The following is a 20,387-nucleotide window of genomic DNA, read 5'->3' as shown; positions in this document are numbered from 1 at the left end:
AATGTATGTGTATATGTATAGTACGAGTATGTAGTATATGTGTTTGGGGATACGAAAGCCTACGAGCTAAAACAGTTTTACATTTTGGGGGAGAGTAAAGAAAATATGTTGAAATTTATTGCTATGCTTCTGATTGTGTGGAGTGCGATAACTAATGCGATGATAAGATAGAGAAGGGGTATTGCGGTTTGTTGGCAAATGGGTTGTGTGATAACAAAGAGATAATAAGAATGAGGAAATATTAGATAATGAAAAAAACACGGTAGGTATTGAATGGGGACAATAAAGTAAATAGTAAAGTTAAGGTAAAGCGAATTATTGAGTAAAACATGAAAGAGAGTGAAAAGGCTGGGAAAAATTGGAATAACTGTGGGTTAATTACAAAAAATACAAAACATTGTGAACGTAAAAGTGCAATTTCTTAGCAAAATTAAAAGAAAATAATGCGACTGTGTAACAACAACAAAAATATTCATAACAGAAGGCGAATTAACCTAATGACCTCAGAACAAGGCGTCAAACTATAAAATATTAAATATAAAATCACACACACGCACTGAAATACTAGCATTCTAGCAGCGTTGTAATAAAGTGTGTCAACAGAAGGTCGAAATTATGCCAACAACAATAGAAGCATACAAATTGTGACGTCGTAAGGCGTAAAATTTGAGCACTTAACACTAACTGCAAGTGTCATATTACAAACGTCTAAATTACACGACTTTCAAATTACGCAATTTTGCAACAAAGAAAAAGAACTGCTTAAAAATATGCAAACACGTTTGTTTTTGTGCCAGTAGCTAGTTTAAGCGGTGTATATTACTATAATTGTAGCAACAATTTAACGCTAAAAATCAGTGCACAACTATACGTATGCTTGCATATGTGAGAAGCCGCCATTTAGATTTACCTTCATCGCCACCACGCTCGGTATAGCGATCCAAAGAGTGATCTGAACGGTAGGTGCTGCGTCGACGATTGTGTATTGCTGTGCCCCCATTGTATGGATTGTTGTTGTAGGCACGTGTTAATATGCCATCATCTTCGAAATTTGTTTCGAGCAGGATGTCTTCTCGAGGATCACGTATACGATCGCGTTGGTTTAGCGATTTTGTCGGTGAAGGCATGACGCATAAATTTATATGTATGTCGTTATTTTAGATTTAGCGTAATGACAAGAATCGGCGTAATTCTTTGGTATGCTTATGTATGTATTCTAAACTCAGTCGTTGTTTTAATACTTTTGTGTTGATTTTTCGGAAATTGTGTAAATATAAATTTCCGTCGTTAGTTAAATATATTTATTTCGTTTGGTTAGGTTTTCTTTAATTTTGTGACAATAAACGTTGCTAAAACGAGAGGAAAAACATAGATATTTGTTAATCAACCGATTTTGCACAAATACAGTTTGGAACTGTGCACTTTTTTTCACAATACTGTGCAATATTTGCCAATTTTTAAGTGCAATTTTTTAATTTTTGACGAAATGTTGTAGTTGGCTTCACAAAAATGTAATATTTTGCAGAAACTTAGTTTGGAACTGTGCACTTTCTTCACAATACTGTACAATATTTGCCTATTCTTAGATTAATAAATGAGGAATACACCGTGACCTTAGGTCTACTGTGCCCTTCCCCATTCTTAAGTGAAACTTTTAATTTTTGACAAAATGTTGTAGTTGGCTTCATATAAATGCAAAATATTTTATTTGTTGTGCTACTAACTAATTAAAGGAACCAGAAAATATTTGGCGAACGCGTTGAGTTTGGAAAATATAAAAACAAATAATTTTTTTCTACTTCACTACATATTTTATTTTTTTAATTATTTTATATTTTTTATTTGTTATTCATTTTATTATTTATTATTAATTTCTATTATATGTTTTTTTATTTAATTTATACGATTTTTTTAATACTGAAGACTATTTTGCGCTTTTTAGCGGAAGCGTTAAATTTGTTAAACTATTTATTTTATTTTTAATTTATGACTATTTTTTTCTTTTTCACTATTTTTTTTAATTATTTTAATTATTAAATTATATTAATTATTATCTTTAATTATCTTATCTTTATATCTTATATTTTTATTATTTTGATTATTTATTACTAATTTCTATTATTAATATTTTTTTCAAATTTATCTATATGATTTTTTTAATATTGAAAAAAATTTTGGCTTTTTAGAGGCAGCGTTACATTTGTTGAACTATTTATTTTATTTTTAATTAATTTACAATATACGATTTTTTTATTTCTCGAAATTCATAAAAACATATGATTATTTTAATTTTTTATTTTACACATTTTCGCACTATTTTTCACACCTATTTTTATTTCACATGCAATTTTTGATCTCCCCTTTTTACATTGTATCGCGTATACCGTTTATTTTTATGAATCATACAAGCTTAATCAAACCGCACATCAATACAATATATTATAAATTTATACGTCACGTTTCATTGCTAATTACAAAACAGATGGAAAACGTTAACTACATTTATACTTTTTCTTGGCATTGTAAAAAAAGCAAAATTATATATGTATGCGTATGTGTTTTTGCATGTTTCTAGTTCACAATGAACCGCCAAAGCTACATACACTTTGTGACCGACAAAAATGCACCCATTCCAACCCGCATTTGCAGCAATAATAATGAAAATTTAACGGCCGATATAAACACACACATTCACAGCGTTACGTTTTATTTGCACGAAATTTACGTTGACAAGCGCACAAACAGCAACGGCAACATTCAACTTATTTCTGCTAAATAAACCAACAACGAAAGCGTTTGTGACTGCGACAACAGCAACTTGTTGCTTTCGATTCGTTTGCGCTTCACTTTCGAACTGATTCGCCAGTACTAGACTCTATATGTACAACAGCGAAACGAAGCGAAATGAAACGGCCGGCATTAGTTGATCATTATCATTTTATTCATTTTTTATTGCTACTTAATACTCATTTTTGTTTAACAGCAAGTACCGTCCCTTCGTGCCCACATGTGCGAATGTATGTGTATGTATTGTATGTGCATGTGTTGACTGCACACTTGTAGCCGGTTTCCCTACACGAAGTTTACTACTATAGACCCTATTCAGTACCCAGCTCACTGGCGCTCTGCGGTACTCTTGTGCGCTCTTCACTGCAGCTTCGAGTTTATTTGTTTGTTGTTAAGTAGGTACATACATGTGTATGTCTGTTTGTTGGGCTGCGACTGCTATCTACCTACTGTAATTGAAAAACAGCAAATTAGCGCTTCAATAAGTCAATACACGATACAGTACATGCACTTGAACATACATACATATGTATGTACATATACTTGTATGTGTTGAAAAACCTTTACCTATTTGCTTTGTAACTCCATTGAATGATGTTGAGTAATCAAGTGTTTCAGTACCCACACATACATAATCGTATGTATGCACTTCCAGCATTCTATGCATTGCTTTCCACACTTACTTTAGCACTCCCACTCTCTGCTCCACAACCAATAAAGGTATCCACAAAGCAACGTCAACGAAATAAGCCAGCTGATCAGCAGTGTGACGGTTGGTATTTGAAATGACGCTTGACGCTTGTTGCTTCCGAACTGGTTTCTTGAACTTGATTAAAGCAGTGAGTGGTACACTTTATTTTTCGTTGTTGTTTTTTTTTTGTTTTTGTTTATTTTCGATGCTTGTTTCTTTATTCTTAATTCTGCTTTTCGTCCGTAATATTGCTTACTCATCTGTTGCTCGTTGCTTGACTCTGTGCAATGTGTTAACATCTAAAGTCAATGGGTTAATTTAGCCGATCACAGCGTAAGTTCTTAGGTTAAGCGTCGATTGGCAATTAAATGTTTAAGAAATTGAAAACAATTGTACAAATAACAGAAAATCTAAAAATGTCTACGACAGTTTATTTAAGGTGCCACACCTAGTGTGAAATGCTTAAAAAAATCGTTTTTTTTTTTTTTTATTTCGATAGTTTTTACCTGTAAAAACAATACAGTAAATCAATGTCTTAAATAGTTAGTTATCCTAGTGTTGCAATCTGGCAACTTAAGATACCTGAAGAGGCGGTTGATGCGTTCGGAATGCATGTTTTGAGATACCTCAATCAGAATGCTTCAAAAATTGGTTTAAATGCATGCAAAACAAAATAAGATAAGATATATATGTTGATGAGGATTGCACCCCCACCTTAGGTCTATTGTGCCCTCTCCTAAATCACAAAAGCCCTAGCCCCAGCATATTGATAAATTCCAATATACTGCTAGATGTTGGTAAGGCGATAATGATATGATGAATGCCTTCGAGTTGTTGCCAATACCGTTTTTAGCCTACTCTTTACAGTAACGATTTCAGCTCTTGGCAGATATTGTTTTAAGTACCGCTTGACTATCGCTAAATATGGTTATATATTCCTTGCGATAGTTGCGTTGGAGTTTTATCTCTATGCACCGACTTATGGCAAAGTCTTCTGCCTGAAAAATGCTCGGAAAACTTCCCATAGGTATGGATAGTTTGGTATACATGTAAGTAGATACAAAGTGTATAGATCTTATTGGATATTGTATGTAGATGCAAAGTGTATATATCTCCATATTTAGAAAGAATAAAGTGCTTTTTGCACGATTGATTTGCATGGACTTCCAATTAGTCCTTTAACTCGTTTTAATGTTTTAATATATAAGCTCCTAGGTATATAAATATGTATATGTATATTTATAACACTTTTGTTCGTGTGTTAATATTTATGCTTAAAAAATGAATTGAAATTAATACGTATGGTATATACTTATTAGTTTAAAATTTCCATTTTAATTTTTGCTTGCATGTAAATATTTAATTACGTAAATGTGAATATTGTTGAATTTATTTCATTCAGCCATCATCAATTATTCATGTTGGCATATAAAGGTTTCGAAAAATTATTTATTATTAACGGCTTTTGGCTTACTAAAAATTGCTGTCAACAGTTCATTAATGATGATAAATTGTCTCGCACCTGGATTTAAACTGAACTCAAACATTAAATAATAGGTGAATTTTAACCTAAAAAGTTAAATTATTTGGCCTGGCAGCACTTTGATAGTCCAGTTAGAAAGCTGTAGCTCAAAAACTTATTTTATTTTTTCGAAATATGAAAAAAGTCGATTATTTTTAATTCACACGAAAACGCTCTAAGGGAGTATTTTAGTCTAGAAATTTAAAAAAAAACAAAAATTGTTTTTTGTTTTTATATAATTCAATAGTTTGGATATTCAAGAATATCTCCCTAAATTGATTTTTCAAAACTCTGATTTTATCGAAAGTTATAGTAGTTTTAGAGTCATGTAAAATGGGCCGGTTGGAGCTGTGGACGAAACTTCAAACGAGTTTTTATCGAAACTACTTTTTTCGATGCACTTGCCTCAAATTTTAATCACCCGAAAATGTATGAATATTCTTTAAAGAGATCTCTATCACAGGAAGCAACAAAAAATGAAAAATTTAAGTTTGTAAAATTACTAAACAATTTGACAAAGTTAAAAAATGAGTGAAAAAATCGATATTTATTTTTGAGTAGCCGCCATTCTGTGAAAAAAAATCCGTTTTGTAGCTTCTTGAGATAGCAGGTTTTTTTTTCAGATGACCATGAGGGTAGAAATCATGGCGATGAGGACACACCCCCTCCGGCCGGCTGTCACGCCATACATAGACCTACTGGTCCTCAATAATGCCAGATGGAGGTTCAGTCTAATTTGAGCTGAAGTATTTGGCGTACAGAACGTCAACACTTTTTGCGAACTTTAGAAGCGACTTGATATAGATATAGGTACATAGTTGTATGTGTCTAAAAATGTAAAGTAATTTTTATGCTTTTTGTGCTTCTCAGCTATAAATATAGCATTAGTTGTACCAAAGCATATTACCTCAAAACTTTTCCCACCTTCGAGGCAGTTCAAAATTAAGTAAATATCAAATTTAATTAAAACGAAATATTTTCATAATTGCTTTTCACTATTCCTTCAACGATTTTATTTACTTTCATCGAAGAGCAATTCATACTCAAACTCTCTAGCGTTAAGTGCATTCACACTTCACTACCAAAAAGCAGAAAATAAAACAGTACTTCAAACTCAGCACAGTAAATAAAATAAAGATGGGTTGAAGAGAATTCCAGCTATGCACCAGTATAAAACGCTGCTGACGTTGTTGGGTGGTAGGCGGTGGTTGGGTCGTTTGAACACCTGCATGGCCAACTGCGAAACAAAGCAAAGTGGTGCTGCAGAGTCAGGCTTTAAAAAATTACAATGCTTTGCTGCAACTGCCGTCTTGTAATGCCTCTACACACTGTCAATGCCATTCAACTGTCTATAAAACGCTTGGGTGCGAGCACATATATATAAGCATGTGGATAGGCACAAGTAGCTCAAAATATTGTATGAATGCTGCCTGCAATTGAGTATTGGCAAGTGAATTTAAATGAGGTGGACTTAAGTGATGTACTGTGTAAAATAGGTATGCATGAAAATATCTACAGTTTTTCGCAGTAAGCCTATATGAATAAAAATTGTGGCGCGCATACACTCACACCAAACTGTAATTGTCGGTTTTTTAGTTGTTCATGCTCATATGAAAACCATATTGTGCGAGCTTATTCAATAAAGTGGGTGTAGCCGCAACACTGTGCACTTGTACTGGATGGCGGCAGCAATGCTTTGTATGTGGTGTGTAGCTGCTAAAGGTGCCGCATACATATGTATGTATAACGGTATGATTACGTCTTGCTGTGGTTATGTGCAGCGAGCTGGGACACGTGCAACACACGTACAGAAGAAACGTCGGAGGAAAACTATTTTCATAAAGTTAAATACCCCGAAAAGTATGTGAGTGGCGTGGAAAGTATTCAGACTTTTTTATTGTTGCACACTTTACTCTTATGCCGTGCACTCCATAATTTCGCTGACTGCATGAAAACTATGATGAAATATTTCTTTTAAGCTTTTTTGCGCTGTTTCTTCTTCGTTTTCTTCATGGCGCCTTCGTCGGCGTTTGGAATGGTTCATTTACACCATAAACGCTGAAATTATGAAAGCACCTGCTGAAGATGCCGTGGACGCAAATGGTAATGATAATGCTGATAATCACATGAATCGGGTTTTTTGTACCTTGATTGCTATGATTGCCGTGGATTAAAGCGCGCAAAGTAGCTTTTTCTCATGCTGAAGTAGCAGGTTGGCCACAGCAATAAAGCAAAAATGACAAAAGCGACCACAACCAAAGTGTGCTGACAACTGCTGGTTGGCTTCTATGGCGCGTGTACCTGCACCAACTAAAGGATACAATTTGCAGCACAAAAGGAAAGAGGCGGCGCACAAGGAAATAGTGCTGGTGGTCGTGGTCGTGCTATGATACCGCCGTTTTGCCGACGCTGCGCGTGGAGACATGCATCCGTCCGTCGCGCTGAGAGAATTATCACCGACATTTCCGCTAGTGAAGATGACAAAAATGACAAAGCATCGCTATGCTTCTCGGCTGCGTCCACGGTTGCAATTCATAACGATACAGGGAACATTTCATATGGCATATACATATGTGCACTTATGCACAAGTATATATGTAGATAGTTTCTATGCCGAACGGGTTATGACGGAAATGGCGCAGGCAGTCGTAATAGCGACGTTAGCGTGTGCATAGAAAATATTTGACGCTGTCGCCACAGTCACTGCCGCTGAAAGGAAGCATAGCAGAAAATTAATTCCTGCTGCTTGAAATGAATGAGTAGAAGAAGGCACAACGAAGCCTAGCAGAGCGCGCATCGCCATACAACTACCCACTTTACGCTATAAAGTCTTCGATACAGAAATTGTAATTACGAAGGTAGAGCAAAAACAAAAAAAAAGAAATAAGCACTGAGATAAGTGAGTGGAAAAGAAAAGATAAGAAAAGAAAAAAAAAAAATAAATAGAAGTAAAGAAAAGAAAATAGTAACTAGCGCAAAAAAAGATAATAATAATTTCCTTTCATTACTTTTGGTGGGCGGACGTACGGCCGAAGTTAAGCATTAGACCATAAATATGTATGTATGTGTAATAGCTGTGGCGGTAAAGTAGCAACATTTGTTGCTGAAACAATAAGCAAACAATAGCAACAACAACAACGAATGCATTAACTCCGTATAGCCACATAAAAGCAGTGGTAAACAGATGGAAAGTGTGCAATCAAAGGAGATAAAAGTAATGAAAAAAAGAAAAAGTTTCTTATAGGAAAATTAAATTTGCTGATGAGATGAGTTTAGCGTTCTTTCTTTCTGTTTTGTTTGTCATAAGCATGCATAGGCGTGTTGGCGCATGGCGGTAGTGTTCTATTTTGCTAGTAGATCTAACAAAAAGTGTGCGTGGGTTGTTTAAATTGATTGCGAAATAATTAATAAGTGAAATTTAGCGTGCAATGGTGCGTTACTATCTTTAAGAATGCTTCAAAACTTTAAATTGCTGCCAAAAATACTCCTGACAAAACTCACTTCTTAGAAAGCGCCCGTTCGTTGTAATTTAGGGATCATTCCAAATCAAACTAGCTATGAAGCTGGAGAACATTTGTGGTGCAACTAGTGGTCAAGCGAAATCTAACTATACGTCAATTGGGATCAAGTTTGTCGAGCATTTCTTGTGCACTTGTCCCGCATTAGCAAGACTACGCTGTAAGCATCTGCTTTCCCACGGTATGATTCAGTGGAGGAGGTATCGTTAATGAGACAGAGTCTGTTAAAATCCGCGTCAAGCGCAGGCTTCTTAAAGGATGACTACTTCTCTTGGACCTAGCAACTGAACTACATCAGGTATCGCAAAGGACCAAAACTGGTCAATACGTGGCCTAACCTAACCTCTGGTCAGATTATGTCAAGTTTGAAGTCACGAGAGGTGAAGCTAGGGGGTTATTGTGGTCAAACCTGTGGATAACCGTGATCATACTATGGCTAAGTAAGATCACGTTAGGGGTCAAATAAGGTCATACTAGAGGTTCAGAAAAGTCAAACCAGGGGTCAGATTAGGTTAGGAGAGGTTAAGAGATCGAGTTGGACAGCTTAGAGCGCCAGTTCGTTGTAAGGTAGGGATCACTTCAAGTCAAACTAGCGATCAAGCGATAACTAGCTATGGATTAACGAAGGTCACGCAAGGGAATAAACTAGTTAAACCAGTTCAACCTGCATAGCCTTCTCTTGGCTCCAATATGATGATTTTCGAGCTTCTGCTTCATTTTGTGCCGAAGATAATGTTCAATAAATAAGATATTTTAATAGACATATTAATTTAGAATTATGTGGATTGATGCCAGAAATTGATCCATATGTGCTCCTTACTCCATATATCAATTATTACGATTTCTATACTAAGAAACATTTTTTTGATAAAATTTAGAGTGACCGACCTTAGCTCTACAAAGCCCTTCCTTACTTGTTTTTTATTTTTATCTCGTTTTACCTATTTCTAAGCACTAATTTATTCTTTCTCTTCCTGCGAAATATGAAAGGGTGGGCATAGGCTCACGTGTGCGTAGTTGTTACTACTTTTTCTGCTTCCACATCCTCGACGATCTTTGAAAGCGTCTGAATTGCCGAAAACTTATGTATGCAAGTATGTATGTGGCTGGCGAGCCGGCTGCTGAGCAACAAAATGGAATTTCATTACACTGTCAAAGTAACCAAAGAATCAGCCAAGCAACCAACCAGCAAACCAACCATGCCAGCAAACATTTTCCGAAACGTCACACGAAATTGAGAAACAAAAATGAGATACACACTCAGCCTAACAAACAACTGAAAGCCAGCCGAATTGTATGGCAGCCCAACATCCAATTAGGCAAGCGGCGTACAGGATATGCGAGTTACTAGCCGCCTGACGTAAGCGTTCGTGCCGGCGCTGACGCTGACAAGCTGAGGTGGATGCGTTAAGCCGCTGACATGCCGACAATGAACCAGCTGAGGCTGAGACCGAGTTCGAGACCGCGCTTGGGCTTGCGTTCGCATTTGCGTTTTGATTCGGTTTGTCGGCAAGTTTGTGACCCGGTCGACGTATCGCATGCCAACTTGCTTCATGTGCCTATTGTTTCTTTTCCTTTTTTCTTGTTTTTTTGTTGCTGTTGTATCTATTTTGCCACAACGTCAGTGGAAGTTTTCTTGCATAGCAAACTTGTTGAAGCCGGAAAAGTTTTAAGTGTTTGTCTGTGTATGCACCACACACACATAGTATATTTTTGTTTGTTCGTGCGGGTGTTGAGTGGAAAACTTTTTGAGCATACAACAACTCAACTTCTGACTCACCAACCAACATTTACTTGTCTCAGAACTACTACACTTTAACTCACTGCAACGGCTTGTTTGTGGGGGCGGAATATGAATGCTGCATGACAGTTCATTTGAAATGGCTACGCTTGCGAGTGAGTGACTGAGTGCAGAGGGTGCCATAGTTTGTAACTGTTCACCAAGTTGAGGTTATTGTCAAGGTTTAGCCCACAATATGACACAAAGATTGGAGTATTTCAAGCAGACTACCATGCTGGCACGCATAATTACGTTGTGCCTGTCTGGAGCGAGGCGGTTCGCTGCTCGGTGGTTCGCCTAACCGTTTTCGTACATATCATTTGCAGCCCTACAATTAACCCAAAGGATAGAGTTTGTCTTTCATGCACGTAATACATATAAAAATCTAAGGTGCTATGCTGGAGTTAGTGGGTGAGAGAGCGAGGTAGCGGTTCATTGAGGCTGACTGTTGCCTTATAGAAATTCAAGAAATTCAGGCGGGTTGGAAATGGTGTATAAAAAGCCTGCTTGTTTGTTTGTGTAGGTGTAGAAGTTTAGCGCTGTTGACGTTTCAACGTTTCATCGCTTAATGGTACGTTTAAGCGCCTACGGTTATGCTTTGTTACAAAGCGAAAAAGGTTAACGTATCATTTTACGTGCATTTATATGGCATACTCGTATGAAGAGCCGTACACATTAACATTAACACATAATTTGGTAGAGTTTCACACACACACATGCACGTACACATTAGCACATAATTTAGCATAAACGCACGTACACCGCTAAAGTCTTGGTAAATAAATATAAATATAAATGTTGTGGGCATTAAGTAAACATGCATACAGCTACACACACATGCACAAATTCAAGAACCAGCACGCTTTCCCTCTCCATAGTAAAATTCTCCTCCTTTTCACAATCCTTTAGCAATGTTTTCGCAATTAAATGTTTGTATATTTCTAATTGAAATTTATGATATTCCTAAGGTGTTTTATTTGCAACATTTAAATGGCAAGGTGAAGGTGTATGTTATCTATTAAATATATGAAAATGCTATAAAATGACTTTTGGTCATGTTCTTTGCCAGCGATGTGCTGTGTCGACCGTAGCATTACAACTTTTCCTAGTAATATTATTAGCATGCCTTTGGACCCAAAAATGTTGCCACTAATTTGTAAGGCGTACGCCTTTTATTTACAATTTAAATTTAACAAGTTAACATGCTGTTGAAATTGTTTTGGCTACCACAGAAAGGGTTAACAGAAAAGGGATAATTTATACTCAGGTTATTGTTTTTAAATTAAGTTGAATGTGAACTCGGTACAATGAGAAACTTCCTTGTGGTTATATTGTTCTACTTTAAAAATGGTTTAAATTGCATGTTTTTGGTTTGCTGCTTATATGTTAACATGAAGATTTGTCGAAATCGCTTCAAAAATGCCGACTTCCAACCGCTTAACTTAACATAATAACTATGTAATAATAGTAACAGCCGAGCTCAGAAGTTTGCTGTCTAATGTAGACAAAATTTTTTTGATAAAAATCGAGTGCGATACTATGATTGTACCGGTCAAATGATTTATCAATACCAATTTTACAATACAATTTGTTTTTAGTCTCTAAGTCCAATCGACAGGCAGTCGATTAAAACGTGATATTGAAAAATGACTGTCGATTGCATTCTAGTGTGAAATTATGGAGCCATTCCTCATTCACAACTTTACAAAGAGCTTTCACATACTCAAATATTCATTCATAATAATCCAACATGTTTCTTTGATATCTTTGGAGCCTCAGCTATCTCGAATAACTTCACTAAGTTCTATCATCCGACCCTCTTTGGCGCGACCACTGCGTGCATAAACTTCGTAAACCACTTCTCAGCGGTTGATTTTGCTGGTGCAGAGTTCGAATTATGTTCATCAAGCCAAGCCATGGTTTTAACAATATTTTTTTCGATAAAAAGACTTTACAGTCCACCTGCTACACAAGAAGAGCTCGCAGAATCTTTGGGATTCATTCAAGCAGCCATTTCAAAAAAGTGGCCGGATACATTCGAAAGCAACGGATTTGGCTGCCATATGAATTGAAGCCAAGATACATTAAAATACGATTTTGTTTGTCAGAAATACTGCTTGAATGCCACAAAAAGTAGTCGCTTTTGCAAAGAATTTAGACTGATAATGAAAAATGGATATATTACGACAACCCTTAGCGTAAACAATCGTATGTGAACAGCCAAATCAACAGCAAGTTTAAATATCCATGACGTTAAGGTAATGCCCACTCATCAGATTGAAGCATGCGATTGTCGAAATACGCTCGAACTTGTAACTTGACACGAGGACATAATTTTCCATTATTAGAACGCTCGGCCTCATTATGTAAGATCGATTAAAAGTTATTTGGAAAACAGCGGCTGAGAAGTTTTACCATTTGCTACGGACGACGCAGAACGCCCACACTGGCACACGAATGTGAATCAAAGCTTGCACCGTTTTCTTAACGCAATAACTTTTGAAAAAAGAAAAAGTACTTTTTTAGTAATGAAAAATTTATATATGCTCTACTAAGCTAATAAAAGTTAAACTGAACGGGCTCATCGCCTAAAAGCATGCTAAAATGTAAACTTAAAGGATTAAACGCAAAAATAATTTAAATGATTAAAAATAAAATATTTTACAAAAATTTTTGTAGCAATGTAAATAAGTATAAGAAAACTTAGAATTAAATTAATAATTTTTATCGAAAAAGATTTGGTTGATTTATTTTGAAGCAGAAAAAATATAACTAAAATATTTTACAACAATCTATCAAGCAATATGTATAATAAAAAAAAATTTTCCCAAATATATTGGGGGACTTCAATGTCCATTTCGAAAAAGAGAACCAGCTAAACGCACGTGATGAAAATTGTTAATGGTTGGTATAACAAAATTCCCAGTAGAATGCGAAATGAGAGCTAATCAAACATAATTTAGGCCTAAGCAGTGTAAAAGCACTCATTGAGGCGCATAATATTAAATTCGATGATGACTTGAGTGGCATGACCGCAAAGCTGTTTGAAGTGGCTCGTTAGCTGAATATGCTGAGCATAATTTTGGGTTGAGTTGCAGGCAAGATGACCAACATGAAATTGATGTGCTTTAGTTGAGCAAAATAAAAACTGAAGTGAAACTTAGCAAGCATTAAGTTGTCAAAACTATGCAGTCAAAGCACCTTTTGCTGCCTATGGCGACAAACTTTTGCGCAAAAGCCTCCTTTGGCTACAGGTCTGTCTGTGTATGTGTGCGCCTGCATAGACGAAAACTTATCACATTTCGTATCCTTTACACGTCGTGAAAACTGGCGCATGTATGTGTTATTACATTAATGTTTAAATGCATGCATGTATGTGTGTGTGCAACATACATATATAAATGTGTTGGAGTGAAATGTGCTAAGCCATGCACAAATTTTCCCACTTTTCAACCACAATATGCACACATGCACACAAATCTAAGTGCATAAGCCATCACAACGTATTTGTGTAGTCATTGTGTATTTAGTTCATTTCGCATGTGGCAATCGCCTTGCTGGACGCTCAGCTCAACTGAAGCACCGAAAAAAGCTCGTGTCACGTTGACAGTATTAAAAATTGCTTGCGGTTTTTCTACAGCACACTGATTTTTTACGCCTCTCCCTTGGTCCATTATTTTTCGGTGCACATACACATACACACACATATGTGTGTTGGCACAAACCACACTCATACAATATATCACTTCATATTTATCAGAGCAGCAATTTTTTCTATGCCTCTGCTAGGATGTTGCATCCTTTGTAGCACTTGTGTGTTATTTATCTCCGGCTAGTTGCTCGCTGAAACTGCTCTTTATATACATATACATACATATATGTATATGTACTTACATATTTCGGTTGCAGCATATGTAGCGCATCAGACGCGAGTTGAAGTGCAACCAAAACGAGCTTGTGCAACGCAAAAACAGGGTCAACTATATTTTCCATTTATTGGTTAAGTACATTTAAGCATTTAAGTTTTTAAGCCCAAAAATAATAGTAAAAGAAAAACTGTGGCGAATTTTCACAAGTGTAGCGCACTTTTGCGTAAAATAACTGTTTTGTTAAAATATATTAAACGCTTAAAAAATTATGTAATTATTCTGCGCTGACCGCAAAAATTTGCGGTTACAATTATGTAATCTGCGCGTTTGCGCCGTTTAATGCCAGTCATAGCGCGGTTTTTCTGAGCGGATAACAAATTTCAGCATTTTTTGATGGCAAGTCAAAAAGTGACCGCATTGCATCTAAAATGCTTTGCAACAATTTCATTTCTTTATTATTATAATTAATAGTCACTGCATTTGTTACAACTTTTGGTGCTTGAATTTAATTAAAGGACATTTGATTATGGTGCTGAGTGCAAGTTGCTGATCATGAAAATAAAAACAAGACGATTTTTATACACGTGCAACATTTTGCTGGAGAGTATAATAGTTTTGTTCACCTAACGGTTGTTTGGATCACCTAAAAATAATTGATATGCATATAGATGGATGGATGGGTTATATACATATGTATATAAATAATCAGGATGACGAGACTAGTTGAAATTCGGGTGACTGTCTGTATGTCCGTCCGTGCAAACGATGAAACTTGGTACACATATTCCTTGGTATCTGAAAAGGTTGGTATTGTAAATAGACGAAATCGGTCCATTGACACGCACACAAAGTGCCCTTAAGCGAAAACATATAAATACCACAATTAAACATTAAATTCAGTTAAAAACGGTAATTTAGTACAGGGATCATGGCTTCACTCTCTAAATGTTATAATGTATATAACTCACAAACCGCTGAAGCTAACAAATTCTCTTAAGCGTTTTTCATGTACTCCGAAAATCGGTAAAAACAAACCCACTCTTCATATAACGGTTATATTGAAAACTTCCAAAAGTGCGATATCTCACTGAATAAATGCGCCACAAACATTATATCCCACAAACAGAATGGCAGTGAAGGGCTTCCTAGGAGGCGGTACAAAAATTGGACATGGGCGTGGTACCGTTTACCTTTAGGTGAAATCATATATCTGAGGCACTACTTGACCAACCAAAAAGAAATTTGGTGTGTGAGCTTACCCAAACATTTCCATCGTCGTACACTGTGAACATGGGCGAAATCGTATAAAAACCAAGCTAACTTCTCATACAATACATTTTTAAATTCCATCTTAAAATTTCGCTTTACAGTATACAAATTAAATATCAATGAAGTTATCAGAGTAAACCTTTGCACAAAGAGTTGCCTGACGTAATTTAACAAGGTATTTTTTTACCAAACATATGATCACTCTATGAGTTCTGATACTGAAACTCGGGGAAAATATTTTTTTGATGATTGCATGCCATGCTGTGGTGCCAAAATTGGGTACAATCGGATAAAAATTTCAACTTTAAAGAAAAACTAACCACAAAATTTGCAGAATAGCAAGCCAATAATTCGTTTTTTTATCCACATTAATGTATTAGGTTGTCAAAAAAGTCTTGCGGTAATTTCGCTAATTGGCGCTGAAAGTGCGTAGTTCTAGTTTTAATCGTCGCATCGGGTCATGCTATACCTTTTTGGAAAGCTCATTTCACGCGCTAACACGTGTTTGATTGATTGTCGTTTCTTTTAAGTCGTTGGTGGGTTATAGCGTCGCAAACATGGAGCAAAATAAAGAGAAAATACGGCATATTTTACAGTACTGCTACGAAAAAGGCAAAAATGCATTTCAAGCCGCCAATAAAATCTGTGCAGTTTATGGACCCGATACAGTTTCCATTTCCACCGCACAACGGTTTCAACGTTTTCGTTCTGGTGTAGAGGTGGTCGAAGATGCGACACGCTCCGGAAGGCCTGTCGTCGAAAATTGCGATAAAATCGCTGAATTGGTCGAAAGAGACCGGCCTAGTACGAGCCGTAGCATCGGTCAAGAGCTGGGCATGAGTCATAAAAAATTCATTTACATTTCAATAAAAAAAAAATGCAATAAAAATACCGCAAGACTTTTTTGACAACTCATTATGTACAAGAACAAGTACGATATATCTTCTAAAAATTTTAATTTTTTTTGTTGACTGCATGTCATGCTCTTGTGTTAAAATTGGGTAAAATCGGATAAAAAATTAGCTTTAAACAAAAATTGAAGCTTTTTTACTACTATATATACAAGTACATATACAAAATATTTTCTAAAAATTTTCGTAAAGTCTTTGCTTTTTGTCATTTTGCCACTGAAGTTTTGCTTCATTCATTGAAACTTAATAATTGCGATGTTTTTTCACGGTGTAGAAACACAACACCCTTTAAACATTTGCATAATGCATAGCAAAAACATTAAGGTTATAATAATGCAGTTATGACGCTCTAGTAGCAGAGCAAAAAAACCAAAAAAGGATTTAAGAAAAATACGGAAAATTGTAATTACTTTGTTAATCTGCGCGCAGAACAATGGCTTAAAATATGCATTAAAAGTGACAACTCGTATTCAAAGCCTTTACATATAAGTATACATATGAAATCCGCTACATAAATGTATACAGTTAGAAAAAGTATAAATCAACGCCATGTGTTAGTTTGGAAATATAATTAGTGAGAGATATATTACTATGAATGCACGCGTTCATAAAAGCAAAAAAAATTAAATATTAAAGTTTCTTTGCTATTTTATATATTTTATTTTTTATTAAAGCAAATACTTAATTTTTTGCGAATATATTCTTTCTAGCTGCATTTTTCTTGCCGCCAGCAATAACAGCCGCTCGAGTTGGCTCCGCGCTGCCGCGACATCTAATAAAATTGCTCAAGTGTAAAAAACAAGCACTTCTTCAGTTTTATGCACGTCAACAAAGGTGAAGAGAAATGCAGTAGTATGCTAAAGAATCTTGTTGCTGTTAGTTAACACGCGATAGTTTGCCGGTGATTACATATGTATAGTTAGATGTATGTATATTCGCTAGAGCGGCTGAAAAATCGCGTATGCGGGAAGTGTTTTTGGAATCATTCTGAACAAGTTTTACTAAAAGACTATGGGTCTAAAACCGGTTTCGAGCGAGCGATTTTTAAGGCGAATTTTTCCAGGGAACATAAAAATTTGTTCCTCGGTTTTTGAGATATCTGAATGAAATTTAATACATAGGTGCATTTTGATATTCTATTGATCATTTGTCGGAATCGTTCAGATCTCTCATACAACCGATTATTCACATTTTTTAAACTTCACCTTGAAAACCGTTGGGTCGAAATTGGTTTTAGACTCATAGCCTCTTGGGAAAAGTTGTTTAGAATGATCCGTAGCACACTACTCCCAAAACCGGTTTTATAAAAGTAAATCAACCCGCTCTAATATACGCATATGTGCCTATGACTTCAGCACTTTGCAGCTGACCTTTAAAGCTACATAACTCAAAATAAAAATTACACGACGAGGCAATATAAATATTATGAATGAATTGTCTTGATAAAGTGGTGAGTGAATTGCAGATTTTTGCGGCTATACTATTTAGAAAGTATTCTTAGCCTTATAGCTTTACTAACCAAACTTGAGTTTAGCATTTTCTATCTACATTATATTTCATTCATAGTATTATTTGCGCTTTCTATAAGAAAATATGCACAAACACCTGTGCCATTCATTCATATTCGTTTGCCGCCATCTTTAACGCGTTATTTACAGTTTACTGCGCAAGCGAGTGCAGCTTATGAGATGTCATTACACTCTTTGCTTAGAAAATTACACCGTTAGCCGTCAGTCGTTGCACTTAGAATTTTGTTGCTGTTGGTAACAAGATATGGCGATAATACGACCGAAAGTGCAGTTAAAGTGTAAGAAAAGCTGTTAAACGCTTTATGAGTATCTTCAGTGGTTTTATTATGCCCCAGTCTGTATGAGTTTTTTGGACATACGCAAATTTAGTGCACTTTATCTGAATGAAAATTATAGCGTCGTAACTTTTTCTGGAGAAGCCAATATGTGCGTGTGTATTGTATGTGTGCTTATTAGTTAATAACGGTAGATGGAATGAGAGCTTTTAGCTCTTCTACTCTAACATTTTTCAAATATATATCTATATAGATATTCTGTACAGGCAACTCTTTTTTATGACGTCATCTATTTGAATTGGTTCATAAACTTTTACTGGCCCACAAAGTATTATATTTTTTTTGATTTCAGGAAAGTTTTTTGCTTTTTATTATTTGGCATATAAAATAACATAGAAATCATATAGAACAGAGCACATGGAAATCGTACTCGAAAAGCTCCAGCCGAGGTACAACCAAGAAGAAAATAATATGAGCTGAATAAGCAGAGCTAAAAAGAGAAGGTACAATTTTCTATAAGAGTGTACAGCTACTGGCGTAGCCCGATGATATTGATATCGTAGGGCTTAAGCGCCGTTAGTTCTCCTTTTTTCAGACTGGTCGAAGGCATACGCAAAGCGTATGGACCTGGTTGTAAACAAAGAAAAGACAAAATGTCTTCTGTCATGAAACGAATAGTCTGGGTATTCGCGACTTGACCAGACGTCACTGTTGACAGTCATAACTTTGAAGTCGTAGATATTTTCGTCCATCAAATCAAAATCAGTCTTGCCAACAGATGCTGCATTGTGAAGTATTTTCTCGACGAACAAAGACCAAACTCTACAAATCCCTTATCATTCCAGAAATGTTCAGTCCATCTGATCAGTCGGTGTTGGTGGTGCTGGGAAGAAAGCTTTTGTGGAAGATTTATGGTCCTTGCGCATTGCGAATACCGCAATCGATGGAGACATCCGTTTCGGAGACATTGACCCAGTTCAACGATTGTAGGGACATCGGCTCCGCTGCTCACGTTACATTGTACGAATGGATTAGAAGCAGTGGAAGACTTGGTAAGCCCCATTTTGTATGGAATGTAACCACGTTTGCTCATCCCGGGCAACAAACGCAACCGTGAGTAGTTGTGTTCGGCGCGGCTAAGCCTAATTGGTAAGAGTTTCTGAGTCCTTTTGAAATGGTCGACGTATCGCAGCTCTACTAGGATGCCAAGAAACAGTAGACTTTATGCGGTCAAACTTCTTCAAAGCAAACGGAGTCCATTTTGATGATAGGAAAAGTGATAGCTTTCGTTTTCTAAAATTCACAAAGTATCAAGACCTTATACGCCAAATTATTGAGCCGATTACAAAATATTACCCCCCTTGGCGAAGAAAAATGTGACACCTCCGCCATCGAAAAGGAAAAATTAGTTAAACTTGACTACGAACTGCAGTTTCATACACCTTTTTTTCATATTTGACTCAGTGTAATGCCTTTCGTTTTCAAACTTGAGAAAAAACTCGTCATGGTGGCCTACTGTGAAGTCCAGACAACGTATTTTCAGACGGTTAAAATAAATTGGAGTATCACTGGGTCAAGTGTACTGAGACACAAGGTGACTATGTTGCTAAATAAATCACAATTTCTCCAAGTTATTCTTATTTTGTAGGCTGAGTATTTATGGAGCTGTCCTAACACATCTTATGATGTTTGAGACATAAAAAATACATAATAAATCTTTTGTATTAACAAAGTTAATGGAGACATTAAAAAGAGTGTATAAATGAAGTTATTCAGAATCGCATCATATTTTTTTTTTCGTGAATCACCGCAATGAAATTCACACCTAAGTAAAAGCTGTGTGGCAAATCTCCTTTCAAGAGACCATTCAGTATTTTTTCAATAAAAATCCCTGCACTCGAGACAAACACATAAATATATAATTTCATTCATACATGAGTATATTTGGACGCATATTGTACAGCGTTTTGTTGTTTTTCTTCTTTTTTTTGCCTTTGCAGCCGGCTATGCGGAACAGCCGACATACGCATATTCGAAAATTTTGCACTCAAACGAATCGGCAAACGCACTTGCTATCCGGCATAAAATGTCGCATTTAACCATTTTGCCAAATGATAGCAGCAACCAGCACCAGCAGCAGGCAGTAGTAGTGGCGCCGGGTGCCAACAAATGTGTTAGCCAAATCGTTATGGCAGCGTAAACATTATTGCTGTGAAAACATATGAGTTTAACGCAC

The 20,387-nt window shown here is 36.1% G+C and overlaps 1 protein-coding gene across 3 annotated transcripts in view; it reads right to left on the bottom strand.

The window, feature by feature from the left end:
* Positions 1 to 20,387, bottom strand: part of LOC120778275 (neuronal membrane glycoprotein M6-a) — a 64,502-nt gene that overhangs the window by 19,393 nt on the left and 24,722 nt on the right. The window contains exons 1-2 of one of the 3 annotated variants that reach the window (XM_040110055.1): positions 2,690 to 2,836; positions 911 to 1,349 (exon numbers count right to left, since the gene is read on the bottom strand). The exons of 1 other annotated variant lie outside the window; for it this stretch is intronic. In XM_040110055.1, the coding sequence (XP_039965989.1) occupies positions 911 to 1,127 (217 nt within the window). In that variant the 5' untranslated portion in view covers positions 1,128 to 1,349; positions 2,690 to 2,836. Of the gene's footprint in view, positions 1 to 910; positions 1,350 to 2,689; positions 2,837 to 20,387 lie in introns of those variants that run through there. One more of the 3 variants, XM_040110057.1, reaches the window with a different exon arrangement.

This window comes from Bactrocera tryoni, chromosome 5 (assembly GCF_016617805.1).
Source record: "Bactrocera tryoni isolate S06 chromosome 5, CSIRO_BtryS06_freeze2, whole genome shotgun sequence".
In the NCBI taxonomy this organism is placed as follows: domain Eukaryota; kingdom Metazoa; phylum Arthropoda; class Insecta; order Diptera; family Tephritidae; genus Bactrocera; species Bactrocera tryoni.
This window is presented reverse-complemented; position numbering and strand designations above follow the sequence as displayed.